The sequence below is a fragment of the Cherax quadricarinatus genome, chromosome 79 (genome assembly GCF_038502225.1).
Source record: "Cherax quadricarinatus isolate ZL_2023a chromosome 79, ASM3850222v1, whole genome shotgun sequence".
In the NCBI taxonomy this organism is placed as follows: domain Eukaryota; kingdom Metazoa; phylum Arthropoda; class Malacostraca; order Decapoda; family Parastacidae; genus Cherax; species Cherax quadricarinatus.
Window position 1 is genome coordinate 13906216 of NC_091370.1, and position 26834 is coordinate 13933049.

At 43.3% G+C, this 26834-nt stretch overlaps 1 protein-coding gene across 5 annotated transcripts in view; it reads right to left on the minus strand.

Annotated features, from left to right (window-relative positions):
• Positions 1 to 26834, minus strand: part of LOC128702657 (Brefeldin-resistant Arf-GEF family protein schizo) — a 707300-nt gene that overhangs the window by 467867 nt on the left and 212599 nt on the right. For 3 of the 5 annotated variants that reach the window (XM_070101943.1, XM_070101942.1, XM_070101948.1), the window contains one exon: positions 25291 to 25335. In XM_070101943.1, coding sequence (XP_069958044.1) covers positions 25291 to 25335 — 45 coding nt within the window. Of the gene's footprint in view, positions 1 to 19; positions 82 to 25290; positions 25336 to 26834 lie in introns of those variants that run through there. The other 2 variants (XM_070101938.1, XM_070101940.1) reach the window with 2 other exon arrangements.

A 26834-nucleotide genomic window follows, 5' to 3' on the forward strand; every position in this document is an offset into this window, starting at 1 on the left:
CAACGGTGAAAGCACTGACCAACTAATACTACCTCCCTCCGCGGTGGACAGAGCCAGAGTGAGTCCCTGGCCAGACCTCCACTAGGGCACCAAACACGCTCAACACCCCTCCCCCAACCCAACCAAACACGCTCCCCTAACCCCAACCCCCAGCTAAGCAAGCACTTCCCCGCGTCACCACCTCCCTCCCCCCACTCCTGCTTGCACTATCATACACACGACACATTATTACTATAGTATTGTGTACCTGGAGTATAACTGCACAAAACACAGGGAAGATATATAGCAGGTACACATGTGAGAGGATCAAACTTGGTACCTTAACCACAACAACCAATGGAAATAAGTCACTTTGACTTTTTTGGGGGGTTATTTCTACACATATGCTGCTATGTATAATAACACTATGTAACTGTATCTGTGTATACCTGAATAAACTTACATATCTGCTCGCAACACAACTACCAACCCCTAACAAAATAAAACAAATTACTACTACTATCACCACCACCTCTCATAACAATCACCGGCACATTGTGGAACAGTTAAAAATTAACAGGAGGAAATTGAGCCAATTTTTTGCTATAAGTACAAGATTAGCCAGAGAGTAAGGGTCATGCAGGCCTGTGAGCCGCCAGCACCAAGAACCTTCTTGATCACAATCTCAACAGGAAAATTTGGCTTCGAAAGTAGAAACACTCTGGAAACCAGTTACAGGTTTTTAGACATCAAAAACTGGAGTTGGATTTTTACGTAGTCTTGATGTAATAAAAATATAAAAAGAAAAAAACAAGGCACAATATCGTGACTGTAACAATACACAAATAACCCGCACATAGGAGGAACTTACCACGACGTTTCGGTCTGACTTCGACCATTTACAAGTTACAAGTCGGACCGAAACGTCGTCATAAACTTCTATGTGTGGGTTATCTGTATATAAAAATATATGATTATGTACAAACAGGTAGATAGCGTTCCAGGCATACCTGTAGGATACTCTCAGTACTAGGGAAATAGGAGGAATTCAGGCTTAATCAGAGGAAGAGGAGGGATAGCTCTAATTCCCTGGATGGTGAGCCCTTCAACAGCATGAAGGCACCATGGTTGAGGTTAGAATCATGCATTACGGTGAAGATGCCTCCAGCCTCTGCATGACCCACTAGTCATCACTCCATTAGTCAACAACAGTTGTCAACCCCCTTGCCTGTCCTCCCCTCCTCACTCCCCCGCCCCCATCCATGCTTTTCCTGCAGGCAAGGAAGGCAGGCAGGGTGCGAGAGGGAGAGGAGGAGGAAAGGAAAAAGAGGTGGTAAGGTCTCATATCCACAAGTGTGACAGATCAGATTTTGTGTGGGAGAGAGAGAGAGAAAATGGTAGTGTACTGCAGTTCTCTCTTAAGTACACTTCTGTTCATGTCTGGGGGCTGGTGTTCCGTGTGTTGCTACCTAACACAATGAAGCTTCACACTCCCGATGTTATCTACTCTCTATAACTCAACACACCTACTTTCCACACACACACACACACACACACACACACACACACACACACACACACACACACACACACACACACACACACACACACGACAAAAACGGGATGTTCCAGAAAAGGGACACAGACACAAGAGGTCACAATTGGAAGTTGAAGATTCAGATGAATCAAACGGATGTTAGGAAGTATTTCTTCAGTCATAGAGTAGTCAAGCCGTGGAATAGCCTAGAAAGTGACGTAGTGGAGGCGGAAACCATACATAGTTTTAAGGCGAGGTATGATAAAGCTCATGGGGCAGGGAGAGAGAGGACCTAGTAGCAATCAGCGAAGAGGCGGGGCCAGGAGCTATGACTCGACCCCTGCAACCACAAACAGGTGAGTACAAATAGGTGAGTACACACACACACACCCTGAGGCATGGAAGACAGCAAATGTAGTCCCAATCTTTAAAAAAGGAGACAGACATGAAGCATTAAACTACAGACCAGTGTCACTGACATGTATAGTATGCAAAATCATGGAGAAGATTATCAGAAGAGTGGTGGAACACCTAGAAAGGAATGATCTCATCAACAGCAGCCAACATGGTTTCAGGGACGGGAAATCCTGTGTCACAAACCTACTGGAGTTCTATGACATGGTGACAGCAGTAAGACAAGAGAGAGAGGGGTGGGTGGATTGCATATTCTTGGACTGCAAGAAGGCGTTTGACACAGTTCCACACAAGAGATTGGTGCAAAAACTGGAGGACCAAGCAGGGATAACAGGGAAGGCACTACAATGGATTAGGGAATACTTGTCAGGAAGACAGCAGGGAGTCATGGTACGTGGCGAGGTGTCAGAGTGGGCACCTGTGACCAGCGGGGTCCCACAGGGGTCAGTCCTAGGACCAGTGCTGTTTCTGGTATTTGTGAACGACATGACGGAAGGAATAGACTCTGAGGTGTCCCTGTTTGCAGATGACGTGAAGTTGATGAGAAGAATTCACTCGATCGAAGATAAGGCAGAACTACAAAGGGATCTGGACAGGCTGCAGACCTTGTCCAGCAATTGGCTCCTGGAGTTCAATCCCACCAAGTGCAAAGTCATGAAGATTGGGGAAGGGCAAAGAAGACCGCAGACGGAGTACAGTCTAGGGGGCCAGAGACTACAAACCTCACTCAAGGAAAAAGATCTTGGGGTGAGTATAACACCAGGCACATCTCCTGAAGCGCACATCAACCAAATAACTGCTGCAGCATATGGGCGCCTAGCAAACCTAAGAACAGTGTTCCGACATCTTAATAAGGAATCGTTCAGGACCCTGTACACCGTGTACGTTAGGCCCATATTGAAGTATGCGGCACCAGTTTGGAACCCACACCTAGCCAAGCACGTAAAGAAACTAGAGAAAGTGCAAAGGTTTGCAACAAGACTAGTCCCAGAGCTAAGAGGTATGTCCTACGAGGAGAGGTTAAGGGAAATCAACCTGACGACACTGGAGGACAGGAGAGATAGGGGGGACATGATAACGACATACAAAATACTGAGAGGAATTGACGAGGTGGACAAAGACAGGATGTTCCAGAGATTGGACACAGTAACAAGGGGACACAGTTGGAAGCTGAAGACACAGATGAATCACAGGGATGTTAGGAAGTATTTCTTCAGCCACAGAGTAGTCAGTAAGTGGAATAGTTTGGGAAGCGATGTAGTGGAGGCAGGATCCATACATAGCTTTAAGCAGAGGTATGATAAAGCTCACGGCTCAGGGAGAGTGACCTAGTAGCGATCAGTGAAGAGGCGGGGCCAGGAGCTCGGACTCGACCCCCGCAACCTCAACTAGGTGGGTACAACTAGGTGAGTACACACACATTACCAATGAAAACTTGACATGACGTTTCGGTTCGTTGTGGACCATTATCAAGTCACGACCATCGCTACTTTTATTGTTCAAGGCTCCATATTAGTCATGCCACAACACGCTTTATATTTTCACACAAGCAGAAGTTTATCTATACTTATATTTCAAGACTACGGCGTTCTTTACTAACTCCAAGGCTGAGGGACTAATTACCTCGTCTTTTGTATATAGTTTTCTACATTCTCCTCACTATGTCCTTCACCTAGGCCGTGCCTTTTAGCACGTATGATAGCTCCTGATTTTATGTCACATCTAAATCTCAGCACAAATTTCAAGTCTGTTAGTCTGCGTTATTGGAAACAGCGTTAAACCCGTGTGGGGTCGTTCAGCGCCAGAAAGTTCTATACACCGTCCACGAATAGCGATGTACTTGTGACCCATTTTAAAGGCTTTTCTACCCTACCAGTCTAACCTTTAGCCAAGCTTCCTTGCTGATTGCATGTTCAACCAGGTTGTTGCTCTGATACTTTGAGGAAGCAGTGATCCAGTATCCTCTTAAGACTTTTACATTTGTTCCGGCAATATTTTTTGTTTTACACAGTTGAATTTACAGGATAAAAGCTGTTATCCTTCCTCACCATATTTCAAAGCCCACTGATATCTACTGGTTGAATAGTTTAGGGTTCTACACCCAAGGCGTTGATAGTGATCTCTTCTTGTGTCCACGGCCTCCCTGCCTTTCACTGGATATCTTACACTTCCATATCTCCCACTCCAGTACGTTGTTGTGGTAGTGTGTTGATTCAGGACCTGACCTTCCAGGTGTACATTATGAGCTATCTTCCTCTCCTTAGCTTCTGAGAGTACGTTCCAAGTACTGTACATAGTTTGAGGCATATTGCCAGTCGTTAAAATGCTTCGACTTTGTGCGGCAGTAAATACTCTCTGTACAGTTTCCAAGTCTGATATTTTCCCTACGTTGAAAGGAACTGTGAGCACATAGTCTAGATATTAGAACACAAGTGAAGTGAAAGGCGCCATCATTACTGAACATGCGTCCCAGTGACTGTCTCTTAGGTTATCAACACATAACTCAAACTTGTTAGCAATTTAACGAGGTTGTGATTACTGCCTCATAATCTGTGAAGATCAAATGAAGCATATGTTCATTTCTTAAAAGGTTGTGCTATTTCCTCGTTCAATACAAACTATTCATAGAGTCTCCTGAGTTCCCTAGCATGTATTTATTGGGCTAGAATATTTCCCAGTATTATATCTTGTACAATACCATTGTCTATCATCTTCCATTGTGAGGTTACAATCCCTAAAAGTCACAGTATTTAACTCTACTCATTCAAATCTATGGTTTCTTGAAACCTTCCAAACATACATAACATTAAGGGCTCGTAGCGTGTGTGTTTACAGTATTTAAAGACAACTGAGGGATGAGAGAACGTAAGAATTACTAGAGCACAAATCTAGTATACAAGGGGCAAAGTTTAGAGCAGAACTGTGAATCATAGAATGAACGATAAAGTATGATTAGTGTGGTTGGGACCAGCCAAGTGTGTGAGTAACCTTCCAATAGCAAGAATCACTCCCGACAGAAGCCACCTACAGCCTGGGTTCACGTCACATCTGCCACATACAGGAAATGAGAAACTCTAGGTGAGACATAAATGCCACAAGAAATGAAGATGGAGCCGAACATTTCCTACCTCTAACTGAGGTCCTCTTCAGAGGACCCAAGAAATATACAACCTCCTCTTGAATTTTTTTTTCTTTGATGTCTCGAAGTGAGTTTCTCCATTCCCATTAACTACTGCCCATTACACTACCAACATTGCATCTAGCTCTTAATGGGGGTCATCGTCCCCCTACTGAGAAAGTGAAGGTGAGTATAAACTGAACGTAAACAGAAATTTATAAACTTTACCTGTCATCTTACATGTCCATGAGCCAGAAAAAAAAGGACCATCACTCCTGCCAGAGTGCAAAATATTTAACAGGCTTCCATTTCACAATGTGCCATTCCATAACACTGTATTCCAGTAATATAGGATACAGTATAGCTTAATATGAAATGTAATACTGTATCTCAGAGTCTTGTATTTAACCGAGCTGTCTTATGTATTACTATCTATTGTTGTACAATGTATTACTATCTATTGTTGTACAATGTATTACTATCTATTGTTGTACAATGTATTACTATCTATTGTTGTACAATGTATTACTATCTATTGTTGTACAATGTATTACTATCTATTGTTGTACAATGTATTACTATCTATTGTTGTACAATGTATTACTATCTATTGTTGTACAATGTATTACTATCTATTGTTGTACAATGTATTACTATCTATTGTTGTACAATGTATTACTATCTATTGTTGTACAATGTATTACTATCTATTGTTGTACAATGTATTACTATCTACTGTTGTACAATGTATTACTATCTATTGTTGTACAATGTATTACTATCTATTGTTGTACAATGTATTACTATCTATTGTTGTACAATGTATTACTATCTACTGTTGTACAATGTATTACTATCTACTGTTGTACAATGTATTACTATCTATTGTTGTACAATGCATTACTATCTATTGTTGTACAATGTATTACTATCTATTGTTGTACAATGTATTACTATCTATTGTTGTACAATGTATTACTATCTATTGTTGTAAAATGTATTACTATCTATTGTTGTACAATTTATTACTATTGTTGTACAATGTATTACTATCTACTGTTGTACAATGTATTACTATCTATTGTTGTACAATGTATTACTATCTATTGTTGTACAATGTATTACTATCTATTGTTGTACAATGTATTACTATCTATTGTTGTACAATGTATTAATATCCATCTACTATCTATTGCTGTATAATGTATTACTATCTATTGTTGTACAATGTATTACTATCTATTGTTGTACAATGTATTACTATCTATTGTTGTACAATGTATTACTATCTACTGTTGTACAATGTATTACTATCTACTGTTGTACAATGTATTAATATCCATCTACTATCTATTGCTGCATAATGTATAACTATCTATTGCTGTAAAATGTATTACTATCTATTGTTGTTGAGATTAAGACACATGTGCAACATCTGGGTATCTTTATTGTAGACGTTTCGCCATCCAGTGGCTTTATCAATACAAATTCTAGAACATAACTTGAAGACAGTAGAACTATGTACAGAAGATGAGGTAATCAGTCCTTCAGCCTAGGAGTAGGTGCGAAGAGCACCATAGTCGTGGAGATTCTGAAGCAGAAGAAAGGACCCTGGCGCTTATATAGTAACGTCAGGTGTAGCAGACGAGGGCATATTCACTGGTAGGCGGGATTCCCCAGTGGAAGTAGGTCCTTCCCAAAGAGATGGGTTAGTTGTAGTAGAATCTCCACGACTATGGTGCTCTTCGCACCTACTCCTAGGTTGAGGGACTGATTACCTCATGTTCTGTACATAGTTCTACTGTCTTCAAGTTATGTTCTAGAATTTGTATTGATAAAGCCACTGGATGGCGAAACGTCTACAATAAAGATACCCAGATGTTGCACATGTGTCTTAATCTCAACTTGTCGGTATTATATACCATTCGTACACATCTATTGTTGTACAATGTATTACTATTGTTGTACAATGTAAGAACATAAGAATGGAGGAACACTGCAGAAGGCCTACTGGCCCATGCGAGGCAGGTCCTTATCAAAACGACTACTACCTAAAGCTTCCCTAGAAATAACTCCCGTACCCAATGACACCAATCAAACCCAGCCCCTCCCACTCATATATTTGTCCAGTCTCTTCTTAAAGCTACCCAAGGTCCTAGCCTCTATCACCCCACTGGGAAGACTGTTCCACGCATCTACAACTCTGTTAGAAAACCAGTACTTACCTATGTCCTTTCTAAATCTAAATTTATCCAACTTAAATCCATTATTCCTGGTTCTTACCTGGTTCGACACCCTCAGTACTTTATTAATATCTCCCTTGTTTATGCCTGTCATCCACTTATACACTTCAATGATATCTCCCCTCATTCTACGCCTCTCCAGAGAGTGGAGATTTAAGGCTTTGAGTCTATCTTCATACGGGAGGTTCCTTACACAGTAAATCATTTTAGTCATTCTTCTCTGTATGTTCTCTAATGAGTCTATATCCATCCTGTAGTAAGGAGACCAAAACTGAGCAGCATAATCTAAATGAGGCCTCACTAGTGATGTATAGAGCTGTAAAATAACTTTTGGACTTCTGTTACTTTTACTTCTTGAGATAAATCCAAGTAATCTGTTGGCCTTGTTGCGCACACTAAGGCACTGCTGTCTTGGCTTTAGATTTCTGCTTACCATGACTCCCAAGTCTTTTTCACATTCTGTATGACCAAGCTCTACTTCACCTAGATTATAGCTTCGAGGGTTATTTTCATTACCATGGGCAAGTACCTTAAACTTATCCACATTGAACTTCATCTGCCATTTTTCAGACCAAGACATTAATTTGTCCAAATCGTCCTGGAGTTCATTGATATCCTCCTCAGAGTGAATTATACGGCCTAACTTTGTATCATAAGCAAATTTACTCATGTCACTCGTAATCCCTTCATCAAGGTCATTAATGTAAATTATGAACAAGAGAGGGCCTAAAACTGATCCTTGTGGAACGCCACTAGTGACTAATCCCCATTCAGATTTCACTCCATTAATGGTAACTCTCTGCTTTCTATTGGTAAGCCATGCCTCAATCCATGCTAGAACTTTACCTCCTATACCATGAGCTGCCACTGTTCTTAAGAGTCTCTTGTGAGGTACTCTATCGAAGGCTTTACTAAAATCCAAATAAACAATATCATATTCCTTATCACTGTCAACTGCCTCAAATGTTCTATTGAAGAACGTCAGTAAGTTTGTCAGGCAGGAACGACCTCTCGTGAATCCATGCTGAGTTTCATTTATCAAGTTATGCTCTTCAAGGTGACTTCTGATAATGTCAGCTATAATTGATTCTAATAACTTGCCCACTATAGATGTCAGGCTTATTGGACGGTAATTTGAAGGAGTGGACTTATCCCCTGATTTGAATATAGGAACCACATTAGCCATCTTCCACAACTCTGGCACAACACCGGTAAGGATGGACGCATTGAATGCACTTGTTAATGGCTGACTAAGCTCCATCTTGCATTCCTTAAGTACCCTGGAAAACAACTCATCGGGTCCCGGGGACTTATTTTGTTTCAGTTTGTCTATCTGTTTAATAACCATGTCCCTCGTGACAGTAATATTAGTTAACTTAAATTCATCAGGAACTAAATAATTGTTAATTACTGGAATCTCATTTACATCTTCCTGTGTAAAAACTGACAAAAAATAGTCATTAAATAAGGAACACATTTCCAGTTCATTATCCGTCAGCTGTCCATTCCCAGTTTTCAGAGGTCCTACTTTTTCCTTCACCTTCGTCCTATACACTTGAAAGAACCCCTTTGGATTAGTCTTTGATTCATTAGCAACTCTAATTTCATAGTCACGTTTAGCCTTTCTAATCGCCTTTTTTACTTCTCTTTTAAGCTGAACATATTGTTCAGTAAGGTTAACCTCTCCTCTCCTGATGCGCCTATAAATTCCCCTTTTCTCCCCTAATAGATGCTTTAGCCTCCTGTTAACCCATTTGGGATCGTTATTATTACACCTAATTTCTCTCTGGGGAATGTATATACTCTGGGCACTGTGTACATTAAGAAAACAATCATAAAAGCAGATCCCTTCATATTCATAAGTATGATTATCGTCAATAAAATCATTAGCTAGATAACCCCAATCAAGATTAGACAGGTGTTCCCTAAGTCCATTATAATCGGCAGAAAGAAAATCAGGGATTTTTTCTGTATTATCATTATTCTTGCATTCCCAATTAATGCTAAAAGTGATGGATTTGTGATCACTTGCGCCAAGCTCTTCAGTGATCTCCAGATTATTCACGAGTGTTTCCTTATTTGACAAGACTAGGTCTAGCAAATTATTACCCCTTGTAGGCTCAGTTACGCTCTGTTTCAGAAAACAGTCCTGAACTGTTTCCATAAAGTCACTGGACTCTAGATTACCTGTCAAAGAATTCCAGTCAATCTGACTAAAGTTAAAGTCCCCTACTATGACTATGTTACTGTGTCCAGAAGCCCTAACAATTTTGTCCCAAAGAAGTCTCCCTCTATCGTGATCCAAGCCTGGAGGTCGGTATATTACACCTAGAATTAATTTTTCTTGACCCTCAACGAACTCTACCCAAACAGACTCTGTTACTGCTCCATCTATTTTTATACCTGTTTTTATGCAACAATTAATATTTTCTCGAACATACAATGCAACTCCTCCCCCCTTCCCATTAGATCTATCCACAGTGAACAACTTAAATCCCTGAATATTACACTCAGCAGTCATATCCCGACTCTTTAAATCATACCACGTTTCAGTTAATGCAATGATATCAAAGTTCCCAGCACATGCTACCAAACGTAGTTCATTAATTTTATTTCTTGCACTTCGACTGTTAGCATAAAATACCATCATGTTTTTTTTCTTCTGCACATTTTTCCTATTCATCTTTGTTTTTACACAATTTCTGAAATTATCATTACCCAGAGTTACTCCATGACAGTTACTATTGAGATTCTTAATATCAGAGCATAAGTCAATATATCCATACTCATTATTTATCATTTCTAAACCCATACCTCTAACTAATCCTAGTTTAAAGTCCTAACAACCCCCTCAACTGAGTTAGCAAGAAAACCCACCCCTACCCTGGATAAGTGAACCCCATCCCTGGCATACATGTCATTTCGGCCATAGAAGTTGTCCCAGTTGTCAATGAATGGTACTGCATTATCCTTACAGTGTTTATCCAGCCAACAATTAATACCAATTGCTCTGGACAACCATTCATTACCAACACCTCTTCTTGGCAAAATGCCACATATAACAGGGCGCCCCCCCTTCTTCCTAATTATGTCTATAGCTGTCCTGAACTTTCTAACTAAATCCTCACTTCTATGCTTGCCTACATCATTGCCTCCAGCACTGAGGCAAATAAGAGGATTGATCCCATTACCGTTCATGATGTTGTCAAGCCGGCTAACAATGTCCTCCATCCCAGCCCCAGGAAAGCAAACCCTCTGTCTCCTACTCCTGTCCTTCAAGCAGAATGCCCTATCCATGTATCTAACCTGGCTATCCCCAACAACAATAATATTCTTACCTTCCTTGTTGTCGTTCGTCGTGACGATCCCAGTAGTCGACTCACATTCGTCGGGTAGCACCGAGAATGCGTTGGAGGTTTCCACAGGAGTTTCCACAGCAGTCTCTTTCTTCTTCATCGTTTCTGGCTTTCCATTCGTCTTCTTGATCGTCAACTTCGTCGTCCCCTGCTGTCCAGCCACTGACCACGATCCCTTCTTGACCTGAGGACTCGAAACAGGAGGACTACTACGAATCCTCTTGTTTTCCTCGGTCAATCGCCGTATCTCCATCTTCGCTACCCTCAATTCTTCCTTAAGTTGCTGGTAAAGTTGCTCGATGGAGGGCATCTTGGTTCAGACCACGGGGAGCACACAAAACACTTCTTCACAGAGTTAAGTACAGGTCACCACTGAATTAAGTACAGGTCACCACTGACGGTTGAGGTGTACGTTTCATAGGAATGTCTATTGTTGTACAATGTATTACTATCTATTGTTGTACAATGTATTACTATCTATTGTTGTACAATGTATTACTATCTATTGTTGTACAATGTATTACTATCTATTGTTGTACAATGTATTAATATCCATTGTTGTTGTACAATATCATTGAATTATATTACGTATAACTGTACTCTAGTGTACTGAAATTATAGTATTGTGTGTATTATTATTATTATTATTATTATTATAAAAAAGAAGCGCTAAATCACAAGGGCTAGTATTGTGTGGAACTGTAGTCCAATGTATTGTCTTTTATCCTATTTCACTGTGCTACATTGCACTGTATTGCATTGTACGATATTCCACTCTAATACATTTTTACTGTATTCTATCGCATTACTTTAGTACATTGCGCTGTATTGTACTGCTCTGTGATGTATTACAAATGTACAGAAGCAACTGGGTATGTTAGTCGCCAGCAGCAACAACATGGTTTACCTCTTTGATTTTATTTACAAAGCATAAAACACCGTCTGATTATTGAGTGCTTTAAATATGCTCTATTTCTGTCACTGGATGTTAGTCTCAGTTCTGAAGGTAGCCTGGATGTTAGTCTCTGAGGTTCTGAAGGTAGCCTGGATGTTAGTCTTTGAGGTTCTGAAGGTAGCCTGGATGTTAGTCTCTGAGGTTCTGAAGGTAGCCTGGATGTTAGTCTCTGAGGTTCTGAAGGTAGCCTGGATGTTAGTCTCTGAGGTTCTGAAGGTAGCCTGGATGTTAGTCTCTGAGGTTCTGAAGGTAGCCTGGATGTTAGTCTCTGAGGTTCTGAAGGTAGCCTGGATGTTAGTCTTTGAGGTTCTGAAGGTAGCCTGGATGTTAGTCTCTGAGGTTCTGAAGGTAGCCTGGATGTTAGTCTCTGAGGTTCTGAAGGTAGCCTGGATGTTAGTCTCTGAGGTTCTGAAGGTAGCCTGGATGTTAGTCTCTGAGGTTCTGGAGGTAGCCTGGATGTTAGTCTTTGAGGTTCTGAAGGTAGCCTGGATGTTAGTCTCTGAACCTCTGAAGGTAGCCTGGATGTTAGTCTCTGAGGTTCTGGAGGTAGCCTGGATGTCAGTCTTTGAGGTTCTGAAGGTAGCCTGGATGTTAGTCTCTGAACCTCTGAAGGTAGCCTGGATGTTAGTCTTTGAGGTTCTGAAGGTAGCCTGGATGTTAGTCTCTGAACCTCTGAAGGTAGCCTGGATATTAGTCTCTGAGGTTCTGAAGGTAGCCTGGATGTTAGTCTTTGAGGTTCTGAAGGTAGCCTGGATGTTAGTCTTTGAGGTTCGGAAGGTAGCCTGGATGTTAGTCTGAGGTTCTGAAGGTAGCCTGGATGTTAGTCTCTGATGTTCTGACGGTAGCCTGGATGTTAGTCTCTGAACCTCTGAAGGTAGCCTGGATGTTAGTCTTTGAGGTTCTGAAGGTAGCCTGGATGTTAGTCTCTGAACCTCTGAAGGTAGCCTGGATGTTAGTCTCTGAACCTCTGAAGGTAGCCTGGATGTTAGTCTTTGAGGTTCTGAAGGTAGCCTGGATGTTAGTCTCTGAACCTCTGAAGGTAGCCTGGATATTAGTCTCCGAGGTTCTGAAGGTAGCCTGGATGTTACTGAGGTTCTGAAGGTAGCCTGGATGTTAGTCTCTGAACCTCTGAAGGTAGCCTGGATGTTAGTCTCTGAACCTCTGAAGGTAGCCTGGATGTTAGTCTCTGAACCTCTGAAGGTAGCCTGGATGTTAGTCTCTGAACCTCTTATAACTTCTGAACACGTCTTATGAAGTGGGAATAATCTGTTCGCGGTTAGTCAGTTAACATTTGTTAAAGGTTCTTGTCGACAGACACTTAGCATGGTGTATGTGTGTGTGTTGCATACCTGATGACTGCTGGGACGCACGACTTTAGGAACGTCTTAAAGCAATCTTTTCAAAGTCTGTGAAGGCTGTTCTGAAGGTCACCATCCTTCTACAGGTGGGCGACGTTATGCTGTCTGTGGTGGTGGTGTTAGTGTTGGTTACAAGGTGATAGTGGTGACAGTAGTGGAGGCTGTGACTGTGGAAGGCAGCAGGTCATGTCCAGTAGTAAGTTAACATGCAGGTGGTGACCTCTAGCACAAGTTCCTGTGTATCATAATAGCCACACCTGCAGATCCCACCACACCTGTACGTCCTACCACACACGAAAGACCTACCGCACCTGCAGGACCTGACACACCTGCAGGATTCGAACCTCCACACTCTGAAAAAAAGCTGAGTGGCGAAAGTATTGTGTACTTTGATACAGAGTGTGCAGGTTCGAATCTTGCTATGGAATGATTATATATATATATATATATATATATATATATATATATATATATATATATATATATATATATATATATATATATATCTGAAGGGATTCGTTTATTAAACGAGTATGTGAACAATGAGAAAGGAAGATTTTTAGAGTGTAATAGAGCCGTTAGGAATGGTAGATCGCTATAAGAAGTAAACAATTAAAAGGAGTCACTCAGCAGTTGGTGGTGGTCCAGCTGCCACATTTCTCTATACACAGCCGGTAAACACAGCCATTACTGAACGGATCCACACCACAACACACCTGCTGCCTCCTGCTCACTTCTCCCAACCCCCTTATATTCTCCCCTTTAAAGGCAGGGTTCAGTTATCACGGCAACACACACACTCAGTACTTAGCCCTTCCCTCCTCCTAGCCCCCTAGTCATTTTGTCTAACTTTTTGGGTTATCCTAGGTAATTTACACAATGTAAAATAATTGTACTTACGTGTACCTGCACGTAAATAAGCTTATTTACCTGGATCCCAATGGAAATAAGTCAATCTGTCCGACTTATTTGGGTTACCACGGGTAATTTACACTACGTATGATAATTGTATTTATGTGTACCTGTACCTAAATAAACTAACTGATTCCAGGTATCATTATCATCACTATGATCAAAATTAAGCGCTAAATGCGCAAGAGTCCCCTCTCCAGGTAGCCAGCTACACATAATCAGCACTCAACCCTCCCCTCGTAATCACCGTCTCCAGACAGCATACTTGAAACCTGTGACGGGTTTCTAGAGTTCTCCCGCTGTTATGTAAACACCAACTAGGTGGAGTAAATCACACGTTTCGTCACAACGTTTCACCCACAGAGTGGCCGCTGTGTGGGTGAGACGTGCTTAATAAAGGTGCCCGCTGTAAATAAGTGCCACTAACTCAATGATGAACCATAATGACATATTCCACATGTGTCGACATGGAGACAAAGAAGTTAAAACAAGTACAACATACAAATGCAGTTAGAACAAGAGATCTGTCTAGAACAAGTAAAGGATCTGTCTAGAACAAGTAAAGGATCTGTCTAGAACAAGTAAAGGATCTGTCAAGAACAAGTAAAGGATCTGTCTAGAACAAGTAAAGGATCTGTCTAGAACAAGTAAAGGATCTGTCTAGAACAAGTAAAGGATCTGTCTAGAACAAGTAAAAAATCTGTCTAGAACAAGTAAAGGATCTGTCTAGAACAAGTGAAGGATCTGTCTAGAACAAGTAAAGGATCTGTCAAGAACAAGTAAAGGACCTGTCTAGAACAAGTAAAGGATCTGTCTAGAACAAGTAAAGGATCTGTCTAGAACAAGTAAAAAATCTGTCTAGAACACGTAAAGGATCTGTCTAGAACAAGTAAAGGATCTGTCTAGAACAAGTAAAGGATCTGTCAAGAACAAGTAAAGGATCTGTCTAGAACAAGTAAAGGATCTGTCTAGAACACGTAAAGGATCTGTCTAGAACAAGTAAAGGATCTGTCAAGAACAAGTAAAGGATCTGTCTAGAACAAGTAAAGGATCTGTCTAGAACAAGTAAAAAATCTGTCTAGAACACGTAAAGGATCTGTCTAGAACAAGTAAATTATCTGTCAAGAACAAGTAAAGGATCTGTCTAGAACAAGTAAAGGATCTGTCTAGAACAAGGATCTGTCTAGAACAAGTAAAGGATCTGTCTAGAACAAGTAAAGGATCTGTCTAGAACAAGTAAAGGATCTGTCTAGAACAAGTAAAGGATCTGTCTAGAACAAGTAAAGGATCTATCAAGAACAAGTAAAGGATCTGTCTAGAACAAGTAAAGGATCTGTCTAGAACAAGTAAAGGATCTGTCTAGAACAAGTAAAGATCTGTCTAGGACAAATAAAGTATCTGTCTAGAACAAGTAAAGGATCTGTCTAGAACAAGTAAAGGTCTGTCTAGAACAAGGATCTATCTAGAATAAGTAAAGGATTTGGTTAGAACAAGTAAAAGATCTAGCTAGAACAAGTAAAGGAGCTGAGAATGTAGCCAAGGCAAAGAAAAAGACAGAGTGAATTAGGCAAATAATCAAAGTGATGCTGCATCAATAACAATAGTTATCAAGGTAAGTGATGCTGCATCAATAACAATTATCAAGGTAAGTGATGCTGCATCAATAACAATTATCAAGGTAAGTGATGCTGCATCAATAACAATTATCAAGGTAAGTGATGCTGCATTAATAACAATAGTTTTCACGGTAACTGATGCTGCATCAATAGCAACAATTATCAAGGTAAGTGATGCTGCATCAATAACAATTATCAAGGTAAGTGATGCTGCATCAATAACAACAATTATCAAGGTAAGTGATGCTGCATCAATAACAATTATCAAGGTAAGTGATGCTGCATCAATAACAATATTTATCAAGAGATGCTGCATGAATAACAGGATACAATAACCTAGATGCCAGGGCAAGGTCTCGGGCATATTCCAACCTTGGATATATCGAACCCGTTGCATCATTCGAACTGGTTTTAGCGCTTTCTATGAACACAATAATATACTGACCTTAAAAGGTATTACAATTTTAATATTACATTTAACTTGGTTCTGGCTCATAAAACATCAATTATTAAATATTATTATTATTATTATTATTATTATTATTATTATTATTATTACTATTAGTTATTATTGTTATTAATTATAAATTTTTATTTTTATGATGTTAATATTAATTATCATTATTATCATTATCGTGACTGCTCTTGTTGTTGCATTATAAGAGAGGCGCTCAACCCATGTGGGTCACAGAGAGCTCATCAGGGAAGAAAAAAAAGAGGGGAAATACGGATGAAGAATTGATGATGAGGGGAGGAAGAAGGGATGACGAAGGGAGGAACATGTGAAAAGGATGAGACGATGGAAGGATGGAAGAAAAGTAAAATGTGAAGGGAGGAGAGTGGGATAAAGGAGGAAAACAGAATGAGAGGGAGGGGAGGGATGGAAGGAGAGTCGCGTGGCTAGTGACCACACTCCCACGGTGTAATAACAGGGCGGTACCCATCCCCCAACACCCACGTGGTCTGGAGGGGGAGGGGTGGCCCCCATGTACTGGAGGGAGGGGTGGCCCAAGTGTTCTGGACGGAGGGTGGCCCCACGTGTTCTACAGGGAGGGGTGGCCCCCGGGTACTGGAGGGAGGGGTGGCCCAAGTGTTCTGGACGGAGGGTGGCCCCACGTGTTCTACAGGGAGGGGTGGCCCCCGGGTACTGGAGGGAGGGGTGGCCCAAGTGTTCTGGACGGAGGGGTGGCCCCACGTGTTCTATAGGGAGGGGTAGCCCCCCGGGTTCTGGACGGAGGAGGGACGGCCCAAATGTTCTGGAGGGAGGGGTGGCCCAAGTGTTCTGGAGGGAAAGAGGGACGGCCCAAGTGTTCTGGAGGGAGGGATGGCCCAAGTGTTCTAGAGGGAGGGATGGCCCAAGTGTTCTGGAGGGAGAGATGGTCCAAGTGTTCTGGAGGGAGGGGTGGCCCAAGTGTTCTGGAGGGAGGGATAGCCCAAGTGTTCTGGAGGGAGGGATGGCCCAAGTGTTCTGGAGGGAGAGGTGGCCCAATTGTTCTGGAGGGAGGGGTGGCCCAAGTGTTCTAGAGGGAGGGATGGCCCAATTGGTCTGGAGGGAGGGATGGCCCAAGTGTTCTGGAGGGAGGGATGGTCCAAGTGTTCTGGAGGGAGGGATGGCCCAAGTGTTCTGGAGGGAGGGATGGCCCAAGTGTTCTAGAGGGAGGGATGGCCCAAGTGCTCTGGAGGGAGGGATGGCCCAATTGGTCTGGAGGGAGGGATGGCCCAAGTGTTCTGGAGGGAGGGATGGCCCAAGTGTTCTGGAGGGAGGGATGGCCCAATTGTTCTGGAGGGAGGGATGGCCCAAGTGTTCTGGAGGGAGGGATGGCCCAAGTGTTCTAGAGGGAGGGATGGCCCAAGTGCTCTGGAGGGAGGGATGGCCCAATTGGTCTGGAGGGAGGGATGGCCCAAGTGTTCTGGAGGGAGGGATGGCCCAAGTGTTCTGGAGGGAGGGATGGCCCAATTGTTCTGGAGGGAGTGATGGCCCAATTGTTCTGGAGGGAGTGATGGCCCAAGTGTTCTGGAGGGAGTGATGGCCCAAGTGTTCTGGAGGGAGGGATGGCCCAATTGTTCTGGAGGGAGGGATGGCCCAAGTGTTCTGGAGGGAGGGATGGCCCAAGTGCTCTGGAGGGAGGGATGGCCCAAGTGTTTTGGAGGGAGGGATGGCCCAAGTGTTTTGGAGGGAGGGATGGCCCAAGTGTTTTGGAGGGAGGGATGGCCCAAGTGTTCTGGAGGGAGTGATGGCCCAAGTGTTCTGGCGGGAGGGATGGCCTAGGTGTTCTGGAGGGAGTGATGGCCCAAGTGTTCTGGAGGGAGGGATGGCCCAAGTGTTCTAGAGGGAGGGATGGCCCAAGTGTTCTAGAGGGAGGGATGGCCCAAGTGTTCTGGAGGGAGGGATGGCCCAATTGTTCTGGAGGAAGGGATGGCCCAAGTGTTCTAGAGGGAGGGATGGCCCAAGTGTTCTACAGGGAGGGATGGCCCAAGTGTTCTGGAGGGAGGGATGGCCCAATTGTTCTGGAGGGAGGGATGGCCCAAGTGTTCTGGAGGGAGGGATGGCCCAAGTGTTCTGGAGGGAGGGATGGCCCAATTGTTCTGGAGGGAGTGATGGCCCAAGTGTTCTGGAGGGAGTGATGGTCCAAGTGTTCTGGAGGGAGGGATGGCCCAATTGTTCTGGAGGGAGGGATGGCCCAAGTGTTCTGGAGGGAGGGATGGCCCAAGTGCTCTGGAGGGAGGGATGGCCCAAGTGTTCTGGAGGGAGGGATGGCCCAAGTGTTCTGGAGGGAGTGATGGCCCAAGTGTTCTGGCGGGAGGGATGGCCTAAGTGTTCTGGAGGGAGTGATGGCCCAAGTGTTCTGGAGGGAGGGATGGCCCAAGTGTTCTAGAGGGAGGGATGGCCCAAGTGTTCTAGAGGGAGGGATGGCCCAAGTGTTCTAGAGGGAGGGATGGCCCAAGTGTTCTGGAGAGAGGGATGGCCCAATTGTTCTGGAGGGAGGGATGGCCCAAGTGTTCTGGAGGGAGGGATGGCCCAAGTGTTCTGGAGGGAGGGATGGCCCAAGTGTTCTGGAGGGAGGGATGGCCCAAGTGTTCTGGAGGGAGGGATGGCCAAAGTGTTATGGCGGGAGGGATGGCCTAAGTGTTCTGGAGGGAGTGATGGCCCAAGTGTTCTGGAGGGAGGGATGGCCCAAGTGTTCTAGAGGGAGGGATGGCCCAAGTGTTCTAGAGGGAGGGATGGCCCAAGTGTTCTAGAGGGAGGGATGGCCCAAGTGTTCTGGAGGGAGGGATCGCCCAATTGTTCTGGAGGGAGGGATGGCCCAAGTGTTCTGGAGGGAGGGATGGCCCAAGTGTTCTGGAGGGAGTGATGGCCCAAGTGTTCTGGCGGGAGGGATGGCTTAAGTGTTCTGGAGGGAGTGATGGCCCAAGTGTTCTGGCGGGAGGGATGGCCCAAGTGTTCTGGAGGGAGGGATGGCCCAAGTGTTCTAGAGGGAGGGATGGCCCAAGTGTTCTAGAGGGAGGGATGGCCCAAGTGTTCTGGAGGGAGGGATGGCCCAAGTGTTCTGGAGGGAGGGATGGCCCAAGTGTTCTGGAGGGAGGGATGGCCCAAGTGTTCTAGAGGGAGGGATGGCCCAAGTGTTCTAGAGGGAGGGATGGCCCAAGTGTTCTAGAGGGAGGGATGGCCCAAGTGTTCTGGAGGGAGGGATGGCCCAAGTGTTCTAGAGGGAGGGATGGCCCAAGTGTTCTAGAGGGAGGGATGGCCCAAGTGTTCTAGAGGGAGGGATGGCCCAAGTGTTCTAGAGGGAGGGATGGCCCAAGTGTTCTAGAGGGAGGGATGGCCCAAGTGTTCTAGAGGGAGGGATGGCCCAAGTGTTCTAGAAGGAGGGATGGCCCAAGTGTTCTAGAGGGAGGGATGGCCCAAGTGTTCTAGAGGGAGGGATGGCCCAAGTGTTCTAGAGGGAGGGATGGCCCACATACCAGGAGATGACTCGACCCTTACAACTACATATGGGTAAGTAAACTAGAGTAATTAACAAAGTCATTCCCAGGCCTCCACCAGTTCTTATTTTTCATACCCGATACGGACAAAGACAAATCATGATACCGTGTAACTTCTTCGATAAGTTATATTAGAAAGTTGAGAATCCATCTACCCATTTTTCCAGTCATTTCTCCACTAATCAAAGGCTCAAAATAAGGTCTACCTGGAGGGTATTCCAGGGAACAACGCCCCCGCGGCCCGATCCACGACCAGGCCTCCAGGTACTCAAAAATACGGTACTAATAAATTATCCTAAATTAAATCTACATAATTTATTACACATGCACGTGAGTACACACCTATGTGCCTTCCCTCTATGCCATTGTAAAAAAAAAATGTACGCTGCGAATTACCTATATAAAAAAATGAGGTCGAAGACTCCAATGGAAATAAGTCACTGACTTTTGTAGGTTAATCCAGGTAATCTACATATATGCTGTTATGTATGATAATTTATGTAACTGTATTTATGTGTAAATGTACTTGAATAAACTTATTTACACAGCATTCGTGGAATATGTGAGTTACCCGTCCCACCGATACAGAAAACGCAATCAAGCAACTGCCGTTTTCTTAAATAAACTTGATGGGAAACTTCATTATTTAACATTGTAAATATTGAAGCTGTGGTCAGTTGAGCACGCCATTGAGATTATGCTCGTTTCTTTCAGTAGTATTAATATTTCTGTAGTCAATAACGCAGCCCGCTGCATACAAACATAGCGTCACATGATCATGATTGTATTTTAACCTCCAACATCCGTTCCCGCATTTATAAATAAGTAAAAAATAAAACGAGAAAAATACTGACAAAGTACCAAAATAAAATCTGAACCTGTCCAGTCCACATGCCACACATCCCCCTGGAACCTCTCCATCACACCCCCGTCAAGACTCCCTGGAACCTCTCCAGCACTCCCCCGTCAACACTCACGAACCTCTCCAGCACTCCCCTCAACACTCCCGTGAACCTCTTCAGCACTATTCCCGTCAACACTCCCGCGAACCTCTCCAGCACTCCCCAGTCAACACTCCCGCGACCTTGACCAAAACTGGGAGGGGTGGGATAGGACCGTGGACGGAGGGGAAGGGGAAGAGGAAATACACTAACAGCTGACCAACCCGAAACCAAAACAGGTTTTTAACCAGATTTTTTTTTACTATGACCCTGAGGAAGATGATTTCAAGTGATTGTCTCTTTTTGTTCGTGCTTGTATTTACGTTTGTGTGTTTGCTCCCCTATTTATTTATAGTCCATCTCTAGTGCAATATATGGAATCCCTTTAGCCGCCTCGGAGAAGTGAAATGTCTTCTAGGAAGAGTCTAGAGACTCTTCCTAGAATTCACCTAACACTAGTCTTCACCAACTATCCCATATGTACAGATTTTTTATATATATTATATATATAAGAGCTCTGCCTCTTGGACCCGTTTGTACTCTATGCAAAGGAAATAATGATTCTGTTCCAATCATTAACTCGGATGTTAATAAACCAGAATAATCTAATAACTTCAGGATATTATCAAGGACTATCTCCCTTATTTCCAGTGGGGGTCCTTTTAATCTTCTTCCCCGGGATGCTACAACCAGGGACCTTATTACTGCTAGGTGAGCCGGGGCAGGTATACGGAAATATGCCCACCGTTTCCACTCATGCCAGGGATCAAAATCCATGGCTGAGGCAGCTACCAACTAAGCCACGATGTCAGCATAGCTGATGTATATGTTTGTGTAGCATATCTATCGTAATTAGTACCATCTATATGGTAGCGTCGCTCACCATGCCCCTTTCTCAGTTCCCGCACAGACCTGACCTACAGGCGACTACAGGCAGGCTGGGCCTTTTTCCCTTACGACTCTGCAAATACAAGTGTTACCATCCATACCCAAGTGTATTTCTACACCACCTTTATCTCCTAGAACCCCCACGTTACAATGAGACACCTCACAAACCCCGGGCTGAGGCGGCTACCAACTGAGCCACGAGACACCTCACAGCCGTTCGTTAAATAGTTTGATACATATGCTTGAATCCATGAACTAAGGCCTTTATCGTATTTCTAGAAGCTTACTTCTAGCGAACTGGTCTATTTCTAATACTGGGAACTTCAGAGTCGTAAATATGTATTTACCGGAGCGGAGGAAAGAGATATACATAATAACATATACGTGGAAGGCACTTGGGGGTCTGGTCCCAAATCTACACACTGCCATAACAACATATTGGAGAGAGAGAGAGAGACGGGAGAAAATGTAGAGTACCCCAGTGAAAAGCAGGGGAGCCGTGGGTATAATAAGAGAACATTGTATCAACATTCGTGGTCCTATACTATTTGACATCTTACCAGAAGATATCAGAAACACTGCTGGGATAAGTGTGGAAGTCTTCAAGAGGAAACTGTATAAGTACGTCTGCCAATTGCTAGATCAACCAGGCTGTAATGGATATGCTCTTATACAGGGTATGGCATTTTGTGAGTTTGTTGAGTAAGGTGTGGTATTTGCGTGAGTTTGTTGTGTAGGGTGTGGTATTTTGTGAGTTTGTTGTGTGGACTGTGGTATTTTGTGAGTTTGTTGTGTAAGGGCAACATGGGTTCAGGGCAGGTCGCTCCTGCCTCTCACAACTACTGGATCACTATGACATGGCCTTGGATGCACTGGAAGAAAATCAGAATGCAGATGTAATATACACAGACTTTGCAAAAGCATTTGACAAATGCGATCATGGCGTAATAGCCCATAAAATACGTGCTAAAGGAATAACTGGGAAAGTGGGGAGATGGATCTTCAACTTCCTAACAAATCGAACACAAAGAGTAGTGGTCAACAGAGTTAAATCGGAGGCTGCCATAGTGAAGAGCTCTGTTCCACAAGGCACAGTACTCGCCCCCATCTTATTCCTTATCCTCATATCAGACATAAACAGAGATATACACCACAGCACCGTATCATCCTTTGCGGATGATACTAGGATCTGCATGGTGGTGGCCCGGTGGCCTGGTGGCTAAAGCTCCCGCTTCACACACGGAGGGCCCGGGTTCGATTCCCGGCGGGTGGAAACATTTCGACACGTTTCCTTACACCTGTTGTCCTGTTCACCTAGCAGCAAATAGGTACCTGGGTGTTAGTCGACTGGTGTGGGTCGCATCCTGGGGGACAAGATTAAGGACCCCAATGGAAATAAGTTAGACAGTCCTCGATGACGCACTGACTTTCTTGGGTTATCCTGGGTGGCTAACCCTCCGGGGTTAAAAATCCGAACGAAATCTTATCTTATCTCTTATGAAGCTGTCATCTGCTGAGGACGCGGTTAACCTCCAAGAAGATATAAACAAAGTTTTCCAGTGGGCAACGGTAAACAATATGATGTTCAATGAGGACAAATTCCAACTACTCCGTTATGGAAAACTGGAGGAGATAATAACTAGAACAGAGTATACTACTGACTCCGGCCATACAATAGAGCGGAAAAATAATGTAAGGGACCTGGGAGTAGTAATGTCTGAGGATCTCTCTTTCAAGGATCACAACAGTGCCACGATCGCACGTGCAAAGAAAATGATAGGATGGATAATGAGAACTTTCAAAACGAGAGATGCCAAGCCCATGATGATCCTTTTCAAATCACTTGTTCTCTCTAGGCTGGAATACTGCTGTACATTAACATCTCCATTCAAAGCAGGTGAAATCGCAGATCTAGAGAGTGTACAGAGATCCTTTACTGCACGTATAAGTTCTGTCAAGCACCTTAACTACTGGGAACGCTTGGAAGCACTTGACTTGTACTCGTTGGAACGCAGGAGGGAGAGATATATCATAATCTACACTTGGAAAATCTTGGAAGGAATGGTCCCAAATCTGCACACACAAATCACTCCCTACGAAAGTAAAAGACTGGGCAGGCGATGCAAAATACCCCCAATAAAAAGTAGGGGCGCCATTGGTACACTAAGGGAAAACACCATAAGTGTCCGGGGCCCAAAACTGTTCAACAGCCTCCCATCAAGCATTAGGGGAATTGCCAATAAACCCCTGGCTGCCTTCAAGAGAGAGCTGGACAGATACCTAAAGTCAGTGCCGGATCAGCCGGGCTGTGGCTCGTACGTTGGACTGCGTGCGGCCAGCAGTAACAGCCTAGTTGATCAGGCCCTGATCCATCGGGAGGCCTGGTCATGGACCGGGCCGCGGGGGCGTTGATCCCCGGAATAACCTCCAGGTAACCTCCAGGTAAGGTGTGGCATTTGTGTGAGTGTTGTGTAGGGTGTGGTATTTGTGTGAGTGTTGTGTAGGGTGTGGTATTTGTGTGAGTGTTGTGTAGGGTGTGGTATTTGTGTGAGTGTTGTGTAGGGTGTGGGATTTCTGCGATTTAGTTGTATAAAGTGTTATGAAAGATGAGGGGGGAGTGGGGTGCTGAATAGGATGGGTGGGATGGAGAGGGTAGGTGGGAGACAGAACAGTGAGGATGGAGGGGGAGGGGGGGGCAACAGATGTGGCACTGGGTCAGTGATGGGGGAGGGTGGGAGGCATGTATGGGTCTGGTAGGGGGGTGGGGTTGTTATTGTGTGTGGCTTTCTGCCCTCACGGTAAAATTCACTTCTTTTTTTCCATTTACGGGTCTCTTGCCATTTATTGTTCTCTCTGCTTCCCTAATTCTTTTTCCATAAATCTCTCCAATTTTTAAAAACAGTGGATTACTTCACCTCCCTTCTCATTATTATTTTTATTATTACTGTCATTGTTAGTTATTATTATATTCAGAGGAGAACTAAATCCGTAGGGGCATGTAATAACGGGCGTACTACTGACAAGAATCATAATTACTATAATCATGGGGAAGCGCTAAACCCGTAGGATTATACAGCACATATGGGGGGGGGATGGAAGGTATTCAGATTCGATTCAGGGAACCGGAGAACAGATCCAATTCCCTAGATCAAGAGCCCCTCACCAGCATCAAGGAACCTCCCTTGAGAGGCCGACAAGAATCAACAAACATATCTGGGAATAAGCCTTTGCTGGGGCGACAATGTTTCGCTCGCAGGAGAGCCATACCAACTCGCATTTGAACGAAACATCGTTACAATGCAGCTCTTCTTAGAGTGAAACTTTGTTGTGCAACATGTGTTGTCGTCGTCACACCTGCATTAACGGGGTTGCAAACACACCTGCAACATTCCTGCTCACCTGTAATGGGTTGACACGGGAGCAATGAACCTTATAAAGAACAATAAAGAGAGCGTAGCAGCAGTAGTAGTAGTAGTCATAATAGTAGTAGTAATGGTAATAGTAGTAGTCCTGGTAGTAGTCATCGTAGCAATAGTAGAAAACGTCGTTATAGTGTCACCACAATTAGAAAGATAGGAAAACACACACAAAAAAAAAGCTTGTAGACAATACTGACAGCATAAAAATGACACACACAATAAAGTTGACGTTTCACCCACCAGGAACTCTACCAATTCCCTGAAATTAATTGCTAAGATCCCTGGTGGCTGAAACGTTTTCAAAATAAAACGCCATTACCCGCTCTGTGTGTGTGTGTGTGTGTGTGTGTGTGTGTGTGTGTGTGTGTGTGTGTGTGTGTGTGTGTGTGTGTGTGTGTGTGTGTGTGTGTGTGTGTGTGTGTGTCTGTGTGTGTGTGTGTGTGTGTTAGTGTTATATACGTAACAGGAAAACGAGTAGGTAGTAGCGACCAGCGACGAGGCGGGACCAGGACCTGTGACTCGACTCCTGCAACCACAAATAGGTGAATACACAAAACCACAAGACATTACCTTTTATGAACACCGTTGACGCAGCCGTGATACTCCAGGTGGGTCCTGCAGAAGAAACAAAATACATCCCTTGTTATTGGGAAAAATATAATAAACATGGCTGATAGCAGGAAGACGACACATGATAACATACAAGGTCAAACATGACTGGAAAAAAAAACATGAAGATGATTACTTAGCAACATAAATTGAAAGATCAACTTAGCAACAACAGAAAGATCAACATAGCAACAACAGAAAGATCAACTCAGCAACAACAGAAAGATCAAATTAGCAACAACAGAAAGATCAAATTAGCAACAACAGAAAGATCAACTCAGCAACAACAGAAAGATAAACTTAGCAACAACAGAAAGATCAACATAGCAACAACAGAAAGATAACTTAGCAACAACAGAAAGATCAACTTAGCAACAACAGAAAGATCAACATAGCAACAACAGAAAGATCAACTTAGCAACAACAGAAAGATCAACTTAGCAACAACAGAAAGATCAACTTAGCAACAACAGAAAGATCAACTTAGCAACAACAGAAAGATCAACTTAGCAACAACAGAAAGATCAACTTAGCAACAACAGAAAGATCAACTTAGCAACAACAGAAAGATCAACTTAGCAACAACAGAAAGATCAACTTAGCAACAACAGAAAGATCAAATTAGCAACAACAGAAAGATCAACTCAGCAACAACAGAAAGATAAACTTAGCAACAACAGAAAGATCAACATAGCAACAACAGAAAGATAACATAGCAACAACAGAAAGATAACTTAGCAACAACAGAAAGATCAACTTAGCAACAACAGAAAGATAACTTAGCAACAACAGAAAGATCAACTTAGCAACAACAGAAACATCAACTTAGCAACAACAGAAACATCAACTTAGCAACAACAGAAAGATCAACTTAGCAACAACAGAAAGATCAACATAGCAACAACAGAAAGATCAACTTAGCAACAACAGAAAGATCAACTTAGCAACAACAGAAAGATCAACTTAGCAACAACAGAAAGATCAACTTAGCAACAACAGAAAGATCAACTTAGCAACAACAGAAAGATCAACTTAGCAACAACAGAAAGATCAACTTAGCAACAACAGAAAGATCAACTTAGCAACAACAGAAAGATCAACTTAGCAACAACAGAAAGATCAAGTTGGCAACAACAGAAAGATCAACTTAGCAACAACAGAAACATCAACTTAGCAACAACAGAAAGATCAAGTTGGCAACAACAGAAAGATCAAGTTGGCAACAACAGAAAGGTCAACATAGCAACAACAGAAAGATCAACTTAGCAACAACAGAAACATCAACTTAGCAACAACAGAAACATCAACTTAGCAACAACAGAAACATCAACTTAGCAACAACAGAAACATCAACATAGCAACAACAGAAACATCAACATAGCAACAACAGAAAGATCAACTTAGCAACAACAGAAAGATCAACTTAGCAACAACAGAAAGATCAACTTAACAACAGAAAGAACAACTTAGCAACAACAGAAAGATCAACTTAGCAACAACAGAAA